Source organism: Tamandua tetradactyla, chromosome 1, assembly GCF_023851605.1.
Source record: "Tamandua tetradactyla isolate mTamTet1 chromosome 1, mTamTet1.pri, whole genome shotgun sequence".
Taxonomy (NCBI): domain Eukaryota; kingdom Metazoa; phylum Chordata; class Mammalia; order Pilosa; family Myrmecophagidae; genus Tamandua; species Tamandua tetradactyla.
Window position 1 is genome coordinate 169,836,978 of NC_135327.1, and position 22,683 is coordinate 169,859,660.

Sequence of the window (22,683 nt, forward strand, 5' to 3'; positions counted from 1 at the left end):
CATCAGCATAAAGTGATCCTGGCCTTTAATTTCAATAGATACTCCCTGCCTGGGTGTAGGTAAGACAGAGGTGAGGTTGTAGGTTGGCAATAATTGCTTCATTTTCTAGTCCCTGGGGGCTGAATTCCTTGAAGGAGGGATTCCACTTGTGCAGAGACCCACTATTCTCTTGGGGAAGATAAACTTGAGGGTATTCCTTTCACCTGACTACTTATCTCTCAGACAGGCTTAAATCTGCCCTTGCGTGGGGCAGTTCTGTAGCCTGAGAGTGCTTGCAGTTCTATCTACTGACCTGTTAAGGAGTAGGGAAAAAAAGCCTTTTCAGATTTCCTGCTCCTCAGGTTTGTCAATCAAAAGCTTAAGTTGTTATGTGGCTCTATGTATTTCCAGGCTGTATGTGCCCCCTTTCCTTGGGGTTGAGCTCTTTTCCAGTATTTTGTGCTGACTCAAAAACCTTTTTTTTTTTTCTTCCTGTTAGTTCCACCCCTCTCTGCTGGAGGAAAAAACTCCTTGTAACTTTAGTGCTTATTCCAGGTTTATCTGTGCTGGGGGCCTATTTTTAATAGTCAGAATTTGTTAATTCTGCAACTAGAGCTTGGTTGAGCTAAACCCTGGCTGCTAGAAAAATCTGTTTGCTTTCCCCTGAGGGAACCGGCCTGCTGTGCCCATGGGGGAGGGGCGCTGGCCTCCACAGCTTGGGAGACTTACCGCTCTGTGTGGGGCTGTGTGGGGTCTTATCACCTGGTTCAAGACTGGTGTAGGCTGTGTGCCCAGCCACTGTCGTAGTCTCAGCAGATGTTCTGTACTGTTCTTGGCTTTGCCCTAGCTGCTGTGGAGGGCACCTTATTAAGCCACCATTTTGTCCCACCTTTCCATATTACTCTTTTAAAGAACAGAGCAATAACTTTCTCAACAATTGAATTATCTTTTAATATATTCAATTGCTAAAGCCATAGAAGAAATAAAATCTCTGGATCTAAGGGAATCTCACAAAGCTATCTGAGTAAACACCAATTTATATCTATCCTAAAAGTTAAGATTTTTTTTTACTATTAACTTAAAGATACTTGTACAGAACAGGAAAGAAAAAATGTCTGATGGGTGGACACAGAATTGAACAGGCAGGTTGTCAATATTCTGTCACCCTTAATAAAGTATCTTTACTGCCTCCACATTGTACAGACAATCCTAGGACAGATGTGTTGCTAAGCTACTGCAAGAACATTTGAAACTCCCTATGCCACAATCTCTCAAGGTAACCTTGGAGTTACAGCCCCTATCCTTTTTTTCTCTCCAAAAGAAAGTTGAAATATTTTCATAGTCTCTCCTCCATTCATATCTAAATTAATAACATTTTTGGAAAAAAAAAAAAAGAACACTTTGAGCATTCACTGGAGTCCCAAGATACTGCAATGAAATATCCCCAGATCAGCAATGGTTCTGAAGAAAGCATCATTTTAGCTTGGCCTAGGCAATCACACTTTGGGCTATATTCCCAACTCTTTTTTAGGCCTACGAAATACTCCCTTGTTTGCTTTATTCAACAGATATTTACTAAATACCTACTATGTGCCAAGCCCAGTACTAACTAAGTGCTACATCTACAGCAGTGAACAAGATGATGAAGTCCCTCTCACAATCATACATTCTAACTGGGGGAGACAAACAAAATGGAAATAAACAGGATAACAGAACTCAATGATGGGAGTTGGGGGTGTGGAGACAAGATAGTGGGGAGGGGTAAAGAAAAGCCCTCTTTTAGATGGTCAAGGAAGAGCTCCAGGAGGAAATGACTCAGCAGAGAGCTGAGTGATAAGCAAAAGGTTCACGCAAAAATCTCTTCCTGGCAAATGGAGCAGTTACAAAGACTCTGAAGTGGTAAAGAGTCAAAAGAACTGAAGGCAGGTCAGTGTAGCCAAAAAATGAATGAAGGGGAGAGTGGATAGGACCGAGGTGGGAAAGGTGGACAGGTTTAAAGAACCTAGGGCAATGTATGTTTGGGGAAAGAGCTGAGATTTCAAAGTGAGATGAAAAACCACTATAGGATTTGAAGCAGGCATAAGCCCTTTCAACAAGGGGAGAGACTTAATGAGAATCAAGTGTATGAAGAGTACTACACCAAGAATCTGATGTTCTCTAGAAAGTGGCCTCAGGGCTACGGGAGGGACATGAAGCATAATTTCAGGTCATCTTGGAGCTAAACAATGAGATGACCCAACCCTATCACCTTCTCCAGTCTACCCTGTTGGTACTGGAAGCCCCTAAACTGCTTCAGAGATGGGATTCACACCCCTCTGCCAGCTACATTCAAAAGTCCTTCCTTATACTGAGCCAAAATCTGATTCCTTATGGTTTTTATTCATCTGCCTCTATCTTTTTTGAGCTCTACCAACAGCTATTTCACACCCAGAATTCCCTTCTCAGGAAAGTCAGCACCAGTTCCCATCAGTCATTCATCTGATTTTTTTTTTTAACTTTTATTATGGAAAATTTAAATGTTCACAAAAGTAGAGAGAAGAGCACAACAAACTTCCATTTATACATGGAAGCGTCAATAATGAGTAATGACAAATTCCACCTGACACACTACCTTGATTTCCTTCACCAACCTGGTCACTCCATTTCTCTTACAGGTGTGCTCTGGCCAGGTCAGAGTACTATCAGCTTACTCCTCTGAAACATCACATTTCTACTAATATAGCCTAACAGTCTTACTACATTTGTGGTGATCACAAATTCAACTGACTCAGACATTCCTGCCAGAACTATACAGTACGGTTTTAGGAGCCAAGTGCAGGAATATGTATTTGTCCACACTGATTTTCATCTTACTGGATTCAACTTACTCCTCCAGCATATCATGATCTTTTTGGACTCTGACATTCCTGCATTTTTTATGACACCTCTAAAATTTGAAAAGCAACAAATACCTCTACCCTTTGTGAGGTTAAGAAGAAAAAAATACTCAAATCAGTTTGGAACTGGTAGGTAGGACTTGAAGAAACATTCAGTCAATCCCCTTATTTTATATATAAGGAAACTAACACTCAGAAAAACTATGTAGCTCAAAGCCACCCATTAGGTAATGGCAAATTTGGCTAGAACGCAGGCCTCATGCTCACCACTTTTTCCACAGCTATTATCTCTCCAAGCCCTCTGGAGGTGCTCTATGACAGGAAATTCAGGTTACTGCCAGCCAGCCTAGTGTCTGTGAGCCGCTGTAAACTGATTTTCTAGTCATCTACCAATAATTATCCACTCGTCTGTCAAACAGTTATCAGTTGTTGCTTCCTGCCAGTGTCTTCCATAACTTCTCAAGTTTCTCCCTCAACCTTTAGAGATTAGTTTGGAAATCATTTTTCTCTGCTTTTAGTCAACTCTCACATTATACAGGACTATGTGACTGAATTAGAGTTAGATATGTCAAAAAGTTCATAAACAATAAAGGATTCACATACACGACAAATGAGAGATGATCTATTATTCAAAAAGCCACAAAACACCTCCTTTAGATGCTTATCAAAATATGTATCTTAAAAATTCAGCACTCAAGAAGAATGCTTTTTACAATTACAAGAAAAAATAAAAATGAAACTACAAACTAATTTCACACAATAATTTGGCTAATATACAAGAAGCATCATGATATTTTTCTGACATTTCTCTTTGCAGTTAACCACCCCCACCAAAGGAGAAACTAAACTCAAGTCAGTACAGCTCAGGGAGCTCCCCACAAAGTGGCAGTGCACTCAAGGATTTTCTTCCCTCAGTTAAAGACATAAGGAAGGGAACTAGCCTGGGAGCTTTACCAAAAAGCACGCAATAATCCAGGTTCTTATCCAGTCTGCTGCCATCAGTTATCAAACCATTTGCTCCTCTTTAAAAGAGGAGCTCCTTTAGACGGTCCCAATAATTTCTGTTTATATTGTTCGACCAGCTGGTTGAAGCGGATTTCTGTCTTATTTCCCTTAGTTTTTTTCTTTGGTACCTACAAATGAAAGGAAAGGAAACACAAGGTAATGAATTTCAAGCACTAAATACTTTAGGCCACCCAAAGGAGATAAGTATGTACAGAGATCTTGTCCACCAGAAAGAGATGGACTTCCAGAGAGTGACCCTTAGAGAGAAAAACTCAAAAAGAATCATCCATTGGTGAGAAGACAGATCAGGAATGCTCAGAAGAGCCCCTGTAAAACACTGCTCAGGTATCTCAAAGGCCTCTTCCACTCTAGCTCCCAAATGCTCACTTTATTCTCATTAGCAGACTGGTCAGCCTGGAGTGTGGGTATTCTTCCTTTCTTTCCCTCACCAAAAATATTACTCACAGATTTCAGAGACAAATGTCTATAATACAGTATAGGGTAGGTCAAACATTTCCCAGGCAGATTCCTTAAGTAGGCAGGAAAAGTAATGTCTCCTTTACCCATCAAAGAAAGGATCCAGGAAAAGGGAGAAGAAAGCTGACCTCAAATGGTCTAGAATGTAAGACCACCATGTGCTACTAAAAAGAACTAGTTCTCCTTTAAGAAAAATGGCTGATTTCAGAACTAAGGAAGAAACATCTATAAGATTAGCCTGGAATATTTTGTTGTACTAGAAAGCAAGGCCTCTAACCAAAGACAAACAGGGTTATGTGAGAAAGCCTCAGGAGCCACCTGAAGGGGCTCTGTTGGCCTAAGATGGGACAAGAATAATTAATCATCTCATGGAAACACATCAAGGAATTAATAAATCTCACTGGTCACCACATGAGGTTGATATGGTACCAATTCATTACTCTGAAACTGATAATGAAAAAGAACCAAGCATTTAACCTGCCTTTCCTATACAAATGCTTTTTTGGGTTAATAAAAAAGTTGACAAAGGAAAATTCCTCTTTCTAGAATTCTACTAAACAATGTAAAAGGAATGACAGAATTAAAAAATCACCATTCTGCAAACTGTTATACAATAATGGATCTAGGTAACAATCATCAATGGTTTCTAAAGCCATTAGGTGAAAGGGAAATGGGGGGACTTTATAAATGGAGAGCTAGAGTAGACAATCCCTACTAATGATCAATTTTAGCATCAATAAAAATGAGGTAACCAGACATTATATACCTCATGATGTGATGCAATAGGAAATACACAGCACCACCAAATGAAATATTTTTGGCAAGAAAACTGAACTTGAATCTAATCGAAGCTCTAAATCTAACTACCAGTTTACAAGCAATATGGAGTGTTACAGTAACAAGTTAAATGACACCACAATGAAGCAAGGAGCCAAATTCAAAATGTAATTCATTTTAAAGAGTAAATTAACAGCATGGATTAAAAAGACGTGTGGTGAAAACTGTGGAATGGTAACCCATGCCAAACTCTGAAATCTGTTCTACAACTAATTGTTGCAATGTACTTTGAAATTTATTGCTTTTTTGAATGTATGTTATTTTTCACAAAAAAGAAAAAAAAGAAAGTATAACTAAGAAGATAAGATTTAACAAATGAGTATGACTGTTGTCTCATTATATTTATATTTCTCTTGGTCTCCAGTGTCTTGGAGCAGCTAGAATTAAAAATGAAAAATCATGGAACTATAACCATACCAAACTTAAAAATCTGTTCTATAACTATGTGTTAAAACATACCTGGAAATTTATTGCTTTTTGGTATATGCGTTATATTTCACAATAAAAAAAACGTTTAAAAAAATGGGGTGCGGTGGTAAAGAGTGGACATACAGAATAAAAAGATTTTAGAGGCAAAACAACCAAGTGTAATACATGGACTTGGATCCTGATGTGTACTAACCAACCATGAAGAATATTTTCAAACAATGAAGGAAATTTTAATATGGAGTACATATTAGTTATTAAAGACCTCTTACAATTTTATTACATATGATAATGGCATAATGGCTATTTTTAAAAAAAAAAAAAACAGGCCTGATCAGCTAGAGATGCATTCTGAGGTATTCACATGGGAAGTGGTATTTGCTTTATTATACTGGGTATGATCATGTACCTCAACACCCTCTAAAAAGCTACAGTTGTGAATGTGCTACTATCCAAAAGCCCCATCCCATCTCTTTTTTTCCCAACTAACTATGGTACAAAAGCAGCTGTCAGCCTCCGCAGAGCTTTGCAATACCCAATGTGCCTTGTATTCTATGGAACTCACCTGCTTGGAAGATAACTTCTGTTTCTCTGGCTTCCGCTGGTTTATCTGGGGCTTTGGCTTTATGGGAGGGAGAGACTTCACTTTGCCTTTGTCCCGCAACCTGTAATAAGAAGGAGGGTCTAGTAAGCAGTCACCCAGAGCCCCTTCTCTAATTGGCACCCCTGAAGTTCTCTCAGCCCAGAAGATAAAATTCTTTCTTTTATACTGGCTCTTCCTAAGCCTGTGAAAAGTTAACTTATTCTAAAAAGGAATACTGCAACAGACTATCCTAAAGCTCAATATTTATATCCTTATTTAACAAATATTTTTAAAAGATCTGTATTTCTGTACATAGCACTAATCAGTTACCATGAATAGAAACCAGAGGAGAGCCTCAAGTAGGTGGGACTTGGCTGACAGTCCTCTGGATAGGAGGAAGCTCTTCAAAAAAGGAGAAAAATGGCATGAAAGCCTGTCCTAGAAGCCTCCTCAGAGGCTCTCTCTGATGGTCCTGTTACCACCTTCATTTGATCCAAGTGTAAATCTCTAACTGGTATGAAGAGATACTTGTGCATTAACCTTTTATGTGTGAATGGTGCAGCAGAAAGTATCCCTTTTATCTGAACAAATGCTACAAAGTAAAAAACTAAGGAAAAACAATCTCACTTAATGGCCAACAAGCACATAAAAGGACACTCAATACTGCAGCTAGAAGAAAAAATGAAAAATCGTGGAACTGTAACCCATACCAAACTTTAAAATCTGTTCTATAACTACATTATTAAAACGTACTTGGAAATTCGTTGTTTTGTTATATTTCACAATTTTAAAAAAAGTAAAAAAAAAAAAAAAAAGATGCGCAATACCATTAGTGATTAGGGAAATGGGAATCAAAACCATGGTAGGATTTTGTTAATGGATGGTGTAATGACAGCAGAACACTGTGAACATACTGACTTCTACTGAATTATATTCTTGAAAGTAGTTGAAATGGGAAATTTCATGTTGTATATGTTACCACAATAAAAAAAATTTTTAAAAACAACAGAAAACCCACAGAACTGTACAATGCAAAGAGTAAATCCTAATGTAAGTTATGGACTTTAGTTAATAATTATAATAAGCATACCAGGCTACTGTAAAACTTAAGAACTGAGAAAACTGTGTGTGTGGGGGGGTATATGTGAACTCTGTACTTTCTATGTAAATATACACCTGCTCTTAAAAAAAAACAAAAAAAACAATAATACATGAACTATCCAACGTAGGTAAATCCACAGAGACAGAAAGCAGATTGGTGGTTGTCAGGGACTAGGGGGCAGGGGAAATATAAAATAACTACTTAATGGATAGGAAGGATTATTTGGGATGATGCAGATGTTTTGGAACTAGACAGAGGTAGTGGTTGCTAAACACTGTGAATGTACTAGACACCACTTAAATGTTTAAAGTGATTATTTTTATATTACATGAATTTCACCTTAATTAAACAAACAAAAAACCCAATCCCATTTAGAAAGCCCACTACTGTGCTGTGCTGCTCTGCCACATCTAACCTGATTTTGGGGCCTCGGTGTGAGGGAAGCACCAAGACCTTTCTTCTTTTCTTTCCATCAGGCAGCTCCACCTGCTCCACTTCGGCCTTGGTCTGGAATCCTGACCATGAGGTGGAGTCCATCGTGCCCTTCTGCTCTGAGGAGGCCTTGCTTTGTCCCTGTGGGTGGTTTTGGGCTGCCTTTTGTTGTTTGTCTTTCCTAGGTTCAGGCTGCTTCTTCTGGGGCCCACCAGTTGCAGAGTTTGATTTCATTTTTTGCTGCATAAAACAAGAGACTGCCATGCAGTTTCTGGATGAGGTTTGTTTGTTGGAAACACTCAGCAGAAGAGGAGTTTTATGTGAGTTGTGGAAAATGTGGGTTTTTCCCCCCAAACAATTGAAGACCATAAGAAAATTAATACAATCATAGGAACAGATGTTTACTGGGTGGGGGGGGACAAAAAACAACCATCCACCTCTCCATAATGTAAGAAACGGGGAGAGTACATGCCTGGTAGCCTCTCAATCAACTCTGAAGCAATGATTTAAGACAGTAAACGACTCTACATCTAGGCTAATAAAGTACCTTAATTAATGCCCTGATCTCATGTCTTCCACTCTATGGCCATAGTATTAACCATTGAAATTGCTCATCTATTGACCATGCTCATGGTACATACCACAAAGACACCAAATGTCTAGCATATATGCAAATTAAGGTATAATATTAATGACAGAGATACACGAGTATCACGGTATCAAGAAAAACCTGGCCCTACATGTCCTGGGGGAAGATGGGTAAGAGAGGACTGTGTGCTGCCCATACAGCATACTAGACACCTCTCATGTACTGTCTCACTAAATCCACACTTCAGTCACATGAGGCAGAGATTGTTAATCCCATTTTACAAACTAGGAGCTGAAGCTAAGAGAGGTAATCACTTGCCAAGGAACATGCAGCAAGAAAGGGGCAGAGCCAAGTGTGAACAGGAGGATGCCTAGCTCCCAAAGTCTTTGCTCTCTCCTCCGTACCATACTAGATTGAAAACAGCACTAAAAATTATTGGACAATTATACTCTGGAGCCACCTAAGAAGAAAAAGAGAATAACAGGATTGACAGCTGAAATCTACGGATAATTTAAAACTTTAATCCTGGCCATTAATTTTGACATGTTCTGCACTACACACTGTACAAGAGCTACTGTTGGTGATAACATGGGTCTGATTCTCCTCACGCCTTCGTTTCCCTTCTCCTGTGGCGTTATCACAAGATGGACCAGCAGAAGAGAAGATGGCCTGGAAAGTCCTAAGGAACTGAGAGTAATGGTTTACAAAGAACCTAATGAGGCAGTGGCATACTCCAGGGGAACAGAACCACAAACTGAACAAAACAGAAGAGCTTAAATATCAATAAAAAAATGAAAAGAACATTTAAGTTCTGTACCAAGCTGCGCTGGATCCTTGATTCCTTCATTTTAAGTTTCCTTCGATCTTCCAAAGAGAACTCCACTATTGGTCTCTGTGTCATAAGGAGAAAGATGTCACTGATTAGATTTCTTAACCTTATGAATGCAACAGCTGAGTTGTTTCCAGCCACCATCTCCCTTTCTACAAATGAGAAGTGGCTGCTCACTTCTACCTGTGGGTAAGGGGCCAGTTCTGTAAGCAGTCTATCCAATTCACACTTGTTTCTCATCACCTGACCACCCGGAATCACCCACTTATTCCCTCTATCAACTTGCTACTCTCCTTTCCCACCACTCCAAGATCAGAAGATATAGATCATAGAGAAGGTTTTCTGTAAGTTGCCCTTGGGGGAACAGATCTCCCCAAAGGATGAGGCTCACCTTCTGAGGCCCAAAAATTTCTGGATTGTTGTTGATACGGCGTAGGGCAGTCAGCGCATGCTCATGCATCTGGAACTCTGCAAAGGCATAGCCCAGGGATTGCCCCTTAATTTTTCCATGAATTCCTTTAAGATCTCGCATTACCCTACACTATGAGGAAAACAAGAAAAACATCAGTAATTACAGAACAAGAAGCCTTTCCTGACATGAACAGCTTAAGATTCTATAAGAGAAAGAATCTTCATCCACATCACCATCATAAGAATTGTACTGGAATAACTCTTAAGTGTGGCTCATCTTATTAGAATATACTTATAGAGAGCACAAAGAATAAGTTAACATTTTCTTGCTTTCTAAGAATTTACATTTTAAATTATATATCAACACAGACCTACAAATAGCCATGCAGGTAATACACATTTCCTAAGAAAAAATTACAATAGCTAACTTTTCACAATACACACATGCTGAGAGACACATAATACTTTAGGTTGTTTAACAAATTTATGGCATGTTGTCCATAAATCTCATCATTGAAGAAATCCTTCAGAGAGGAAATTATTGAAGAAGGAAAGGAAGAAGGCCCGAAACCTTTAGATAAGAAGTTCAGGCAAAGGGAAAATCTTGTACAGCACAGTTCAAAAATACAGGGAAAGTCAGCACTTCTTGTTTACAGCTCAGATTTCTCTGGAGTGATTTTTCTCCCCTAAACCCTTAAGCTTGATGTAATTGACATCCTGGGGCATGGAGTCAAGGTAGGGTATTTTTAGTACTGTTTGCATACTATTACTCTTAGAAGCTGTAGTTCCTACATAATGGAGAAACCTCAAACTGGGGACACTTGGATGCTCCATTTAGTATATGTCAAACATCTACTGCATCACGCAACAGAGAGGAAGCAAGAGACACATAAAATGAGGTTCCTGTCCTCAAGGAGATTACTAACTTGCTGAGACACTAAACTTACAGATAGAAAATAATTAGAGAAAATTCAATATAATGCAAATATTGTAAAATACACATACATTTCTCTAAATTATGACAAATTTTAAAAGTGCACTTCATAAGTATTTATAGACACAGATGTGAGAAACTATACAACTGACCCTAAGCCAGTAACACTGTGAGCAGTTCTACTAAGAGTGGTGTCTGATATGTATTCATATTCTCTCATATAATTCCCAAAGGCTAATATTATGCATTATGAAGAGGCTTTCAGGGACTAGGAAAACCTTATGGTGATGAAACAGAGCAGCAAAACTGACCTCTCAATATTGGCAGTCACTTCTTCAATTAATATTGACTTAGAAATTATTAAGTGTCAGGTATTATGCCAAGGTTTGGAAAACTGAGACATTACCTGCCCTCAAAGAGTTCAGTCTGGTGGGAAAAATGACTGATGGAGAATTACAAGATAGCATAATGTTAAATGTTACAACAGAGGTTACTATAGAAGCCAAAGAGAGGGTTTGTACCAACACAATGCCTAACCAAGTCTTGGCGTGAATCCAATGTTTTTCTAATACAACTGCTGAAGACCTGTGGGCTCCCTGTGCTCACCACAGGGTACTGATGAGTCTTTCTATAGGGGAAAAGCCTAATTGGTAGTAAAATGCTCTTCAAAAGAGCAAAGCACACAGATTATTTTCTCTGTAAGAAAATTAACATTACAGCACCTCGTCTAATGCTGAGCACACAGCAGGCATTCAATAAATGCTTGCTAAATTAATTCACAAAGGGAAAAGAGTTTCTAACATTCTGCAGCAATTTGGTCAGATGTGAAAGGCAGCTCTTAGAACAACAACAACAACAACAAAAAAAAAAAACATAAAAACTGCCAAACTCAGTCTTTTGTACTGACAGTGTGTCCAGAAGAAAACATATAGCCAATATGCTGGCACTACAGCTGGCACTGCAGGCTGAAATAAATGCACAATTTGACCCAGGATGAGGACAGAAGAGTGGGCAGAGCAAACTTTCACCTCCTTGATGCACACGCCTTTCTCCCCTCTAGTGGCATTCAGCAGCAGTTTTCTGAGCTGTTTGTCATCCACAGCCTTTGGGAGATTGTGCAGGCAGAGCCTGGTTTGGGAGACAAAAATATTCTGATCCTTGAGTTTCTGATGCTTCAGCAGCTCAAACTGTAAGAAGAACAAATCATCAGTAGTACACCCACCCTTTGAAAAGGGAGGTTCATAATTCTCCAAAAGGGAAGAATCACAACTCCCATCCAAAAACCATACATACAGGAATAGGAGGAAATCACCCACCCTGCAGTCTTACAATGCCCAGCATAGGCAAGAAAGATTCAAGGAGGCAAGATGGCAGAGAGGTAATAAGATCATGGACACTGGAGAAAGGCTTGCATTAGAAATACAGCCCTAAGTGAAGAAGCTAAATGAAAATTTTAAAGCCTCAAATTTTTTTAATCTAAAAAATAAAACTGTAGATCAAAATATAATACAGGGCGGGCCACGGTGGCTCAGCAGGCAGGAATGCTTGCCTGCGATGCCAGAGGACCCGGGTTCATTTCCCAGTGCCTGCCCATGTAAAAAAAAAAAAAAAAAAAAAATACAAAAGACCAAATACATAAATACATAAAATATATATACAACACCAATCTCTCAGTACTGGTGTGAGGCTTAAATTGAATTTACATTAAAGTCTTTACCTCAAAACCTGACCCAGAGCAAATAACAAATAGTATGGCTAACATCTATGCCCAGTTCATATCTGCCCACTAACTCAAGCCAATTATCTAGTTCTTCCCAAAGGAAATAGAATTCATTTAAAGAATATTTGATAAAATATTGTCCCATCTCAACTCTGCCACCTTGAGGCAAAGGAGTGCGAATACAGAAATGTATTTGGTTCCTTGACTATGTCACAAAATACCAGTGCCCGAAAGGATGACATTCTTCTTCTAATTTGTATTTAAAAATTAGGCTAATAGAAAAAAGCTTTTTTTTTTAAACTTTTTTTATTAATTAAAAAAATTAACAAGTAAAACATTAAGATATCATTCCATTCTACATATACAATCAGTAATTCTTAATATCATCATAGTTGCATATTCATCATTTCTTAGAACATTTGCATCAATTTAGAAAAAGAAATAAAAAGACAACAGAAAAATAAAACGATAATAGAGAAAAAAAAGATTGTACATACCATACCCCTTACCCCTCGCTTTCATTTACCACTAGCATTTCAAACTAAATTTATTTTAACATTTGTTCCCCCCTATTATTTATTTTTATTCCATATGTTCTACTCTTCCGTTGATATAGTAGCTAAAAGGAGCATCAGACACGAAAAAAGTTTTAAGTTAAATTTTTTTCTCATAACAAGTCTTATTTCTCCTACTTCTTATATGCTGTATCTACCAACAAATCACAAAATAAACAAATTCTCTGGAAATGAACATTAAGGAAAATTAGAAGTAGCTACCATGTCTAAGTTAAAGAGGAAAATCTGTACCTGCTATGCATTTATAATACATATAAACAGTCGGATGAACTTTTTGGTAGCAAAATTACTTTTAAGAGAAAATTTGAGAGTACTAATCTAGAACCTGTACACATGGAAAAAAAGACATTGTCTCTTGCTATTTTTATATTCTCATCTCTGTTCATATCTTTTGCACTTTAAAGTTTCAAGCTAATTCAGTTAATGATCATGTGTATGGTACCACTGCAGATTGGTATAGCTTTTTGTAGGTAAGCTACATAGGCAAAAACAAAAATTGCTGGGAACTAACATTATCAAACAGCAAAGGAACTAATGGTATCACTTAGCAGTGAAAATTCCCATAAATTTTCCTAGATGATTCTGTAGTCTAGATTCCACACCCAACCGACACTTCTAAGCTACCTTTGAAAGTCCAAATCGATTTTCTTTCCTAATAACTCCAGTCTACACTGATTTTTCTCTACTGCATGATCTAGCAAACATTTAGTACTGAACATTAGAAAAATAAACAATAAGACCTGGCTCTTACAATAGGATACAATGCCAATATTATGTATAATGCTAGATTATTTGCTATTTCACTTGCGTGCTTCTTTTCTCTCTGTGAAGACTACAAGTAGGGTTTGGGACCTACACTTTGCTCCCTAGTATTCCATAGCATCTAGTGTACCTAGCATTTGATACTTAGTTTTGATTGATTAATAAGCCATGCAGCCACCGAAGGCTGTGCCCAATCTACTCACCCGTTCTCTTTTGGCCATATCAGCAGCACTCACACCCTCCGCAGCCTTCGTCCCAGCACGAATCACTGCAGAAAGAGGGAAAAGAGCCAAGATATCACCAAGGTAATTTTCACTGAGCAACAAGAGGAGTGTGATTTGAATGATGCAAACTCTTTGTACAAGGCCCAGAGGACTACACTGGCCAGGACAAAGGGGCATCTGGTTAGGTCCAGAAACAGGTTACAGGGCTAAGTTCTGGGTTTAGAGCTGCTCTCAAGGACTAAAACAAAACATTTTGTGATTTTATTCCTGTTGTTGACCCCTGTATTAAAAGAAGATTCAGGTACATGCCCAAGTTAAGATAGAAAGGCCTAGAGGAAGTTCTGAAAATCAGTACATTTTAGGCATTTGAAAAATAAGGACATCACCTATAACCTGCCCTTGGAATTCAGGTGCTCCTCAAGTACTGGGGGTTAGGGGTCATTACTGAATTGTAAGATAAGCCAGCCTAGAAAACAACCATATCACCATAGAAGCCTAGTATCAAAGGCTAATGAACTAATTACTAGTTTAGGCTGTGCAGCTGTGCAGCTGTGTAGCTGTGCAGCTGTGCAGAAGGTGGGCCAAAAAACAGTGTAAGACCTAGAATAAGGGATTTTTTTTTTAAGGCTTAAAGCTAATTTTTGATTATCCTTCTGGCCATTAAGGGAAAGAGGTTGGGTATACATATTAAAGCCATGAGTAATCTTATAGTACTTTTAGTCATAATTTTCAACTCCTTCAGAAAACCTCTATTAGATATGATAACAAGAAGCAAAAGTAATTTGGTTTTTTCCTCCCCCTTTGTTCTGCCAATTCTCTAATGATAACGCAAGGAGGCAGAAAAGATAATGGGACTAGTTAATCCACAAAATGGCAAAAGGTCTCTACCAGAAGGCTGCATCTACTAAAGTAGAATATACTTATAATGTATATATAAGATATAAAAGAGGATAACCTGGGTTTATAATTTGAAATATGCCCCCAGATCCAGTAATTGCTGGATTACTGACATGGCACAGGGCCAGCTATTAAGGACCCTGATCCATTTCTCCCTTCCACCACTCACAGCCTTCTCTGGCCAAATAGAGGTTCCGGGTTCCAGTTGGCTTCTTCACTTTGTTTGTACGAAGCTTTGCAGCTTCATCACGGGTCACTGCCAAGTCAACCTTGAGCTGCCGGCCATCCAGTTTAAGCCCACCACCCTGTAACAGACAGCAATCCTATCTCTTAAAATATGTAATGAGTAAAAACTAAGTACCTGATAAGGAACACCAATGAAAATACAATAAGCTCCAATTATGCCATGGAACCCAACCTCCATAATGTTTTAGCCCAGCTGACTGCAATATTTAATGTATTTAGTATAGCCATACAAAAGGTCAGATATGTAAATAGGGTAGTCATCAGTAAATAATCTATTTCTAGGAGTATATTAATCCCAAAGTAGGCCCAAAAATGAGGAAAATGATATGTGAACAGGCAAAGTTTTAATTATTCTAAAGAAAGCAAATGAATGTTACAGTGTTAATGCTGCTCAAGAGAACTTAACAGATAATGTCAGTACAGGATAGGTTAATTTTCCTAAACAATTTTATTTAATTACAAAATACACAAACATTCTCTATTGCCCATAATAAATCTTACAGGATAACAATTACTTTTATTACACCTGTTTCCTCATCTAAAAGAGAGGTAATAATTGTATCTATCTCATATAGCCAATGTAAGGATGAAATAATGTATGTAAAGCATTTAGCTCAGTGCCTAAGACATATTAAATGCTCAATAAGCATAGCTTTATAATAATGTAATAATAAAGCTTGTGTAAACATCAGATGTTGCCTCTAGGAGTCACTATTACCTAAGTTGTGGGTTACAGGAAATGTTCCCTTAATTTAATCATAGGGAAACTCCAGGCAAGCAAAACTGACATTCTACAAAAAGCAACAAATCTGTACTTTTCAACAATGGATTGAATAATTGCAATAAAGATAAAGAGGTAGTATACTAACTCAGGAAGTCTCCTGAAGAGTTATATGTATGTAGAGTATGCTACCATTTATATGTAGAATGGACACAAATTCAGAGACTTGTTTATGCCTACAATCTCTCTCCAAAGATGTTCAGGAAACTGGTAACATTAGTAATCTCTTTTTTTTAAATAAACATAATTGTATTGAGATATATCTACACACTATACACTACATAAAAACAATATAAAAATGGTTCACATAGTTGTGCATTCATCACCACAATCATTTTCAAAGCATTAGTATTATTCCAGAAAAAGAAATAAAAAGAAAACTCTGAACATCCTATAACCCTTACCCTTTCCTCTTATTGACCACTAGGATTGCACTGTATCTAATTCTAAGACTTACAATAGAGGTGGGTTAACTAAGACAGTGTTAGTTAACAGAACAAAACATCCAGAGGCAGATTTATACAAACATGGGCAACTTTTCTTTTCTTTCAATATATTTATACAACCATTATCAAAGATCAATGTTACTGGATTACAGTTCAACAACTTCAGGTATTTCTTTCTGGCTATTATAAAATACTGGACACTAAAAAGAAATATCTATATAATGACGCAGTAGGCACAGTCATTTGTTAAATCCTAATTTCTCAGTTACACCTCTTCCCTCTCACATAGTTACCTCTTGGAAAGAGAGGTGAAAAATTGAAAATAGAACTGTTTTTTCACTTCAATCTTTTTTTATAGTTTGTTGTAGTACCAAATATACAACTCAAAATTTCTCCTTTTAACCACTATCAAGTGTACAATTCAGTGCCATTTATTCTATTTACAATATTGTGCTAATATTACTAGCATCTATACCTCAACTTTTCATCATGTCAAACTCTACCATTAAGCATTACTACCCCTTTACCACACCACTACCCCCTACCCACTGCCACGGTTGCTGGTAATCTATAATATAATCTGTCTCTATGAAGTTTGCTTATATATATTTCATATAAATGAGATCATGCAGTCATAAGGGAAAAAAAAGGAAAAATTTCTTACCTCAGTCTCTGAAGAAGCAGCTGCAAGGCATTTCTGAGCTGCTTCTTGAGTCATAAACTGGGCAAATGCACAACCTGCACAAAGAGACAAGGTAAGTGAGACCTCAAATCCCTGCCAATCAGAAAGCCAAAGACAATGCTATAAATGGTGGCGGCATGACACAAAGTAGAAGGGGTAGATTCTCTTTAAGTACTATGTGACCAGCAGGGACTAGGGTTGGTGCGCAAGGTTCAAAGACTAATTGTAGTCTCATCATCTTTCTTTTTAATAAGAAATAACCACAGGAAAGGACAGAAGAATTTCAGCCAAACTTTTAATTCAGCATCACTTCAACAGCAGTCTATTAAGGGACTAAAAAATGAGGCAGGAACGACTTACCCCTGAAATTCATCTCAAATCTCACTATCATCACAGTTACCTAGGAGGAATCAGTTAAAGACAGCTTTGCCTCTCAGGGTAAAAGTCCTTGGCCTCTATCACATGAGCATACAGTGAACCCGAGAGCCATGACCTTAATTCTTGACACATACTCTAGATTCTCCACAAGGTGCAACTATTGCTGGTTAGATGCAGGACCGATCAACCCAGCCTAATTACATAGAGATAAGGCAGTATTTTTAAGCAAAGGGGAATAACATTTTACCTTATAATAGACTTCAAAAAATAAATACAATTTTATATTTTCTATTAGTTAATACCACTATAAACAATCTCTCATATATGAAAACAATGCTTTATTTCCTAGAGCTACTGGAACATCACGCTTCTGCTCCGTATAAGAATGAATGGTGGCACACAAACTGAAAGGACACACGTGCTAGGCCAACCCAAGGGTCCCCACCTAGTGAGGTCTTCCCTGACTTCTCCAGGCAGAGCCAAGTGCTCCCACTTGTTTCTCCCTTGAGCAGAAGGCTTACACCTCTATTATAGGGTTGGTCAGGTGACACCTTTCCAAACAGACTGAATGCCACAGGAATAAGGACCATATTCTCTGGCTGTTTCTGTACCCATCGCACCATTATTTCACCTAGCACTAACAGACACTCAATGAAGAACCAAATAATAAAGAAATTGGGAAAAAAAAGTTTCTAATAAGTAGTCTAGAGTATTCATCTAATATGAGGAAAACAGCTACTTCTCTCAGAATGGGTAAGAATTTTATCACTGGAATTTTCAGGGTCTGTACTTGGCTCAATCTTAACATTTCCCTTAAAGTCTGCAAATGACATTTAGCTCTTCCAGGTAATGAAACAGCATACTGACAGGGATAAACTGTAGGTGTAGCACAAGGCTATGTAAGTAGGAAGAAAAAGTGTCAGAAAAATTTAATATGAGCTGGGGAAAGACAATACTTTGAAAAAAAAAGAATTAAAATTATGCTTATTAAGATCAGTAACTGAGATTAACTGACAAAGAAAGAGATCCTGCAAGTCAATTTTAGACTACATTCCGAAAATATCAACCCAAAATACTACTGAACTCAGAAGAAAAAAGATGCTGAATATCATCAAAATAAAGCAATTCGGAACATTGTATGAGATTCTAAATGCTCATTTTCAGAAAAACATAATGGAATTGGAGAAGGTCCAAGAAGTATGATCAAATATGAGAGCAGAAGGAACTTTACTGATTACTCACTCTAATTGAGAGCTCTCTCATTTTACATATAAGAAACTAAAGCCCACGGTGGTTAAATGACTTGCCAAGAATCACCCAGCTAGTCTGTGGCACAGATGAGATTAGATCCCTAGTCTCCAGGAAAAAGTTCGGTGCTCTTCCCTGTATATGATTTATTTACACCCTTTTCACAGCAGAGTAAAAATCAAAATGACTAGGTCTCATCAATTTGGAGAATAAAATTTGGAATAGAGGTTCTTTATCCATGTATAGGCTCCAGGGAGCCCACAAACCCTCAGAAGTTGCATTTTTCTGGGGAGAGGGTTCAGAGCTTTTGCTAGATCTCAAAGGAATCCAAGAACCAGAAAAATTTTAAATTCACTGCTTTAGGAGAATGGCTGTAGTCAATGAAATCAGCTTATGATGTGATTATTACATGGGTTGAAAAACGCTTTCTTAACAACAGTATATTAGAATAAGGAGTGATCAAACCTTAAGTCTCAAAAAAAATAGTTTTAGGGGGAAAAAAAAACATATCTAAGGAAGCACTCCTGCTACATATAGTTTTCCTTCTGACTGTTGCCACTGCAACTTAATTCCTGTCAGCTTCCATCTCTAACAAAAGCAGCTGAAAAAGATCCCAGTAATCATAAACAACAGGGAATGATTAATTCCCGTGAAATGCTATCACATCTGAAATTCAAAGGAGAACAACAAATGGAATTCATTACTCTAAAGTAAATAAGCAAGCACTAAAAAGCATAGACAAAATTATAGTTGGCAGCACCATTATAGAGGCTGTGTGACATCATGGGAGACAACCTCAAAATGTCCTTGGTACCTCTATGGAATACAGAAATCTGGGCTGGATAGAGCGTGGAGCCCCTCAGAATGTACACATTATACTCTCATATAACCCTGTCAATACCCATGGCAGTGGTTCCATCCCTTCTAGGGCCTGACTAGCTGACAGCAAATACCTTTAGAGTGCTCTGTGTCTGGATGCAGGACAACCAGGACATATCTGAGATCACCAAATTGCTGGAGGAGCTCCCCAAGTTCTTCTTCCTCAGAGTCAAAGGAAAGGTTTCTATGGAAGGCAACCAGAAGGTCACAAGAAAAGTCAATTATAAAAATAAGATCCTGTGTTTTGGTATAAGGTGAGATAAGACATCGACTGTGGTGGTCTCCTTGCTGGCAGCCACTCTCCCTTGTTTAGGAATAGCACCAGTACCTGAAGGTAGCCCCCAGAGGCCAGGCCTGTTACATGAGCCTGGACCTAGGCCACAATTGACTGTCCATCCTATGTCAAGCAGAGTCTCTCTCTCTTCCAGGAATTTAAAATTTAAACCAATACATACAAAGATCAGAAGTCGTGGATATAAATTCACTTGAAAACAGCAGTGCTCCACCCAAAGGAAACTTCTGGGTTACTGGACGTATTCTACATCTTGATCTGGGAGCTATTTACATGGATATATACATGGGAAAAAATTTCACTAAGCTGTACCATAGATTAATGCACTTAACAGAACAGATGTTATACCTTAAAAAAAAAAAAAAAAAAAGATGGTGACCTCAGAGAAAAGATCCACAGCCTCCTACTGCTGGGATCCCAGAACTGTCCAAATTCTCATCCTTCTTTTGAGGTTTCCTCTTTGAGTACTCTTTTGATTCTGTCAGCCACTCCAGTGTTCATCCAATAAACCCTCTTTAATTGGCCAAAATCAGTTCTTACTACAACTAAAAGACGCAGCAGGGAAGTGAGAAAAGTCAAACAAGCCTCTCTCTCAAGATTAGCCATTTTCTCCTCTGTGTTACCATGAAATCCAGATTTCAGTTGAAATTTTACAAAAGGCAGAAAATCCTTCAAAACAAAACCTCAAAAGCAAACATGGTTGCATTTATCACCTAAATGCAAATAAAAAAGTAAACTCTTTCAAAGGGATTAAAAAAATACTAGAAGATTTTGTTCTCAATTGTGAAACACAAGGTGAAAATTCCTCATTTCCCCTGCGTTGCATATCCTTCTAGAGATAAGAAAACATCTATACTCTTACTCGTCTTTTACTCAATTAACAACCCCATAAATGATTCTCTCTCACAGAGTTAGCCAGATAAAAAAGGTTTTCTGCAATAATAACATCCAGTCACATTATTTCTTTCATTTGCCTCACCATGTACATAGTTTTCTCTCTTCCATTGCTTTTTATTTCCCTAAGTTTGCTATTCATTAAAAGATAAACAGGATGAGCCATGGTGGCTTAGTAGGCAGAGTTCTTGCCTGCCATGCAGGAGACCTGGGTTTGATTCCCGGTGCCTGTCCATGCAAAAAAGAAAAGAAAATTAAAATAAAAAGATATACAAGAAATGGTAGCCTTGATACTGAGATCTCAGACTTCTGAGTATGATGCTTGCTTCTTTCTGTTAGTCAGTATCCTCTATGAATACAAAATTATTTATACGGCAGTTCTAAAAATTGATAAAAACAAAATTATGGAATGATATCCTATCAAGTAGGAAAACAGGCTACAGAACAGCATGTATAGTCTGAACTCATCTTTTAAATATTTATGCTATGGATACGTGTGTGGGTGGTGATAAAGGGTAATTTCTTTTGTCTTTTTGCTCATTTATTTTCTACATTCTCTATGATGAACATAACTTACACACATAATAAAAACAATCTTAAAAAATTGTACAAGATTACAAACCTTGAAAATAAGATCCAAATGGCTCTAGCACACTGGTACTTAAGAAAATGAAGGGAAGGCACACTTGAAGTGCACTGAAGATATCTTAAACTTATGAAAATGTCAATCTATTGTAGTCAGTAGGGCTAAAACAGCAATGGCATTGTGAAATAAAACCCATCTCCATCCCCACCCCCACTTTCAGTTATCTTTAAAACAGGCTGGCTTACTTTATTCTGAACACTCCTTTAGAAGACAGGGTAAGTTAGATATGCAAAGAAACTGTTTGGGACAAGTGACATTGCCCCTTCCCAGACTATTCTTAAAACCAAGGTCAGAAGCAGGATGTTTCTAACAGATGAAGGATCAATCTGTTTCAAATAATGCCACCCAAATTACAAACTATGAAGTCCACATGAGGATGAGATATCAAGACTCTGTTAATTCTCTTCTGTGTTACAGTTCTGAATCTCCTACATTTCTCAGTGTGTGGTATGTTCCTGGGACCAAATGTGTTAACAATTGTAGAGGCATCTAACTTTCTGCTCTAGGTCATAAGACTGGTGAAAAAAGAAAGGAAGAAAGAAAGAAATGAAACCTGAATGGGAACATCAGTTCTCCTGAGGCAGAAAGGCATACCTGATAAAAACAGTTTTTCCTTCATTCACATCAGAGGGTAATTTCCTTTTCTTTTTCTTTGAGACTCGTGCATCTACAATAAAAAGAAAACAAATAATAAACAGTAAAAATAGTGCAGGCCATACCACAGAGGGCTAACTTGTTAATATATAAAGATCTGGCATAAATTAAGAAAATAAAATAATTCAATAAAAAATGGACAAAGGATTGATGCAAAAAAGGCATTTGACAAAATTCAACATCCTTTCTTGATGAAAATACTTCAAAGGACAGGAATAAAAAGGAACTTCCTCAACATGATAAAGGGAATATATGAAAAACCCACAGCTAACATCATCCTCAATGGGAAAGACTGAAAGCTTTCCCTCTAAGATCATGAACAAGACAAGGATGCACACTATCACCACTGTTATTCAACACTATGTTGGAAGTTCTAGCCAGAGCAAATAGACAAGAAAAAGAAACAGAAGGCATCCAAATTGGAAAGGAAGAAATAAAACTCTGTTACAGATAATATGGTACTACATGTTGAAAACCTCAATAAATCTACAGCAAAAGCTAATAAATGAGTACAACAAAGTGGCAGGGTTCAAGATCAACACCCAAAACTCGGTAGTGTTTCTATACACTGGTAATGAGCAATCTGAGGAGGAAATCAATAAAAAATTCCATTTATAATAGCAACCAAAAGAATAAAATATTTAGGAATAAATTTAACTAAGGATAAAAAAGACCTATAGTGCAGGCCACGGTGGCTTAGCAGGCAGAGTTCTCACCTGCCATGCTGGAGAGCCGGGTTCAGTTCCCAGTGTCTGTCCATGAAAAAAAAAAAAGACCTATACACAGAAAACTACAAGAAATTGCTAAAAGAAATCATAGAAGACCTACATAAATGGAAGGGCATATCATGTTCATGGACTGGAAGACTAAATATAGTTA

At 37.8% G+C, this 22,683-nt stretch overlaps 1 protein-coding gene across 3 annotated transcripts in view; it reads right to left on the reverse strand.

Annotated features, from left to right (window-relative positions):
• The window catches only part of RBM28 (RNA binding motif protein 28), a 71,560-nt gene that overhangs the window by 27,443 nt on the left and 21,434 nt on the right, over positions 1-22,683 (reverse strand). Inside the window, exons 9-19 of one of the 3 annotated variants that reach the window (XM_077124558.1) lie at positions 21,745-21,817; positions 19,393-19,502; positions 16,796-16,869; positions 14,828-14,963; positions 13,741-13,805; positions 11,509-11,667; positions 9,527-9,676; positions 9,124-9,198; positions 7,701-7,957; positions 6,166-6,265; positions 3,810-3,988 (exon numbers count right to left, since the gene is read on the reverse strand). In XM_077124558.1, coding sequence (XP_076980673.1) covers positions 3,854-3,988; positions 6,166-6,265; positions 7,701-7,957; positions 9,124-9,198; positions 9,527-9,676; positions 11,509-11,667; positions 13,741-13,805; positions 14,828-14,963; positions 16,796-16,869; positions 19,393-19,502; positions 21,745-21,817 — 1,334 coding nt within the window. In that variant the 3' untranslated portion in view covers positions 3,810-3,853. Of the gene's footprint in view, positions 1-3,629; positions 3,989-6,165; positions 6,266-7,700; positions 7,958-9,123; positions 9,199-9,526; positions 9,677-11,508; positions 11,668-13,740; positions 13,806-14,827; positions 14,964-16,795; positions 16,870-19,392; positions 19,503-21,744; positions 21,818-22,683 lie in introns of those variants that run through there. The other 2 variants (XM_077124493.1, XM_077124647.1) reach the window with 2 other exon arrangements.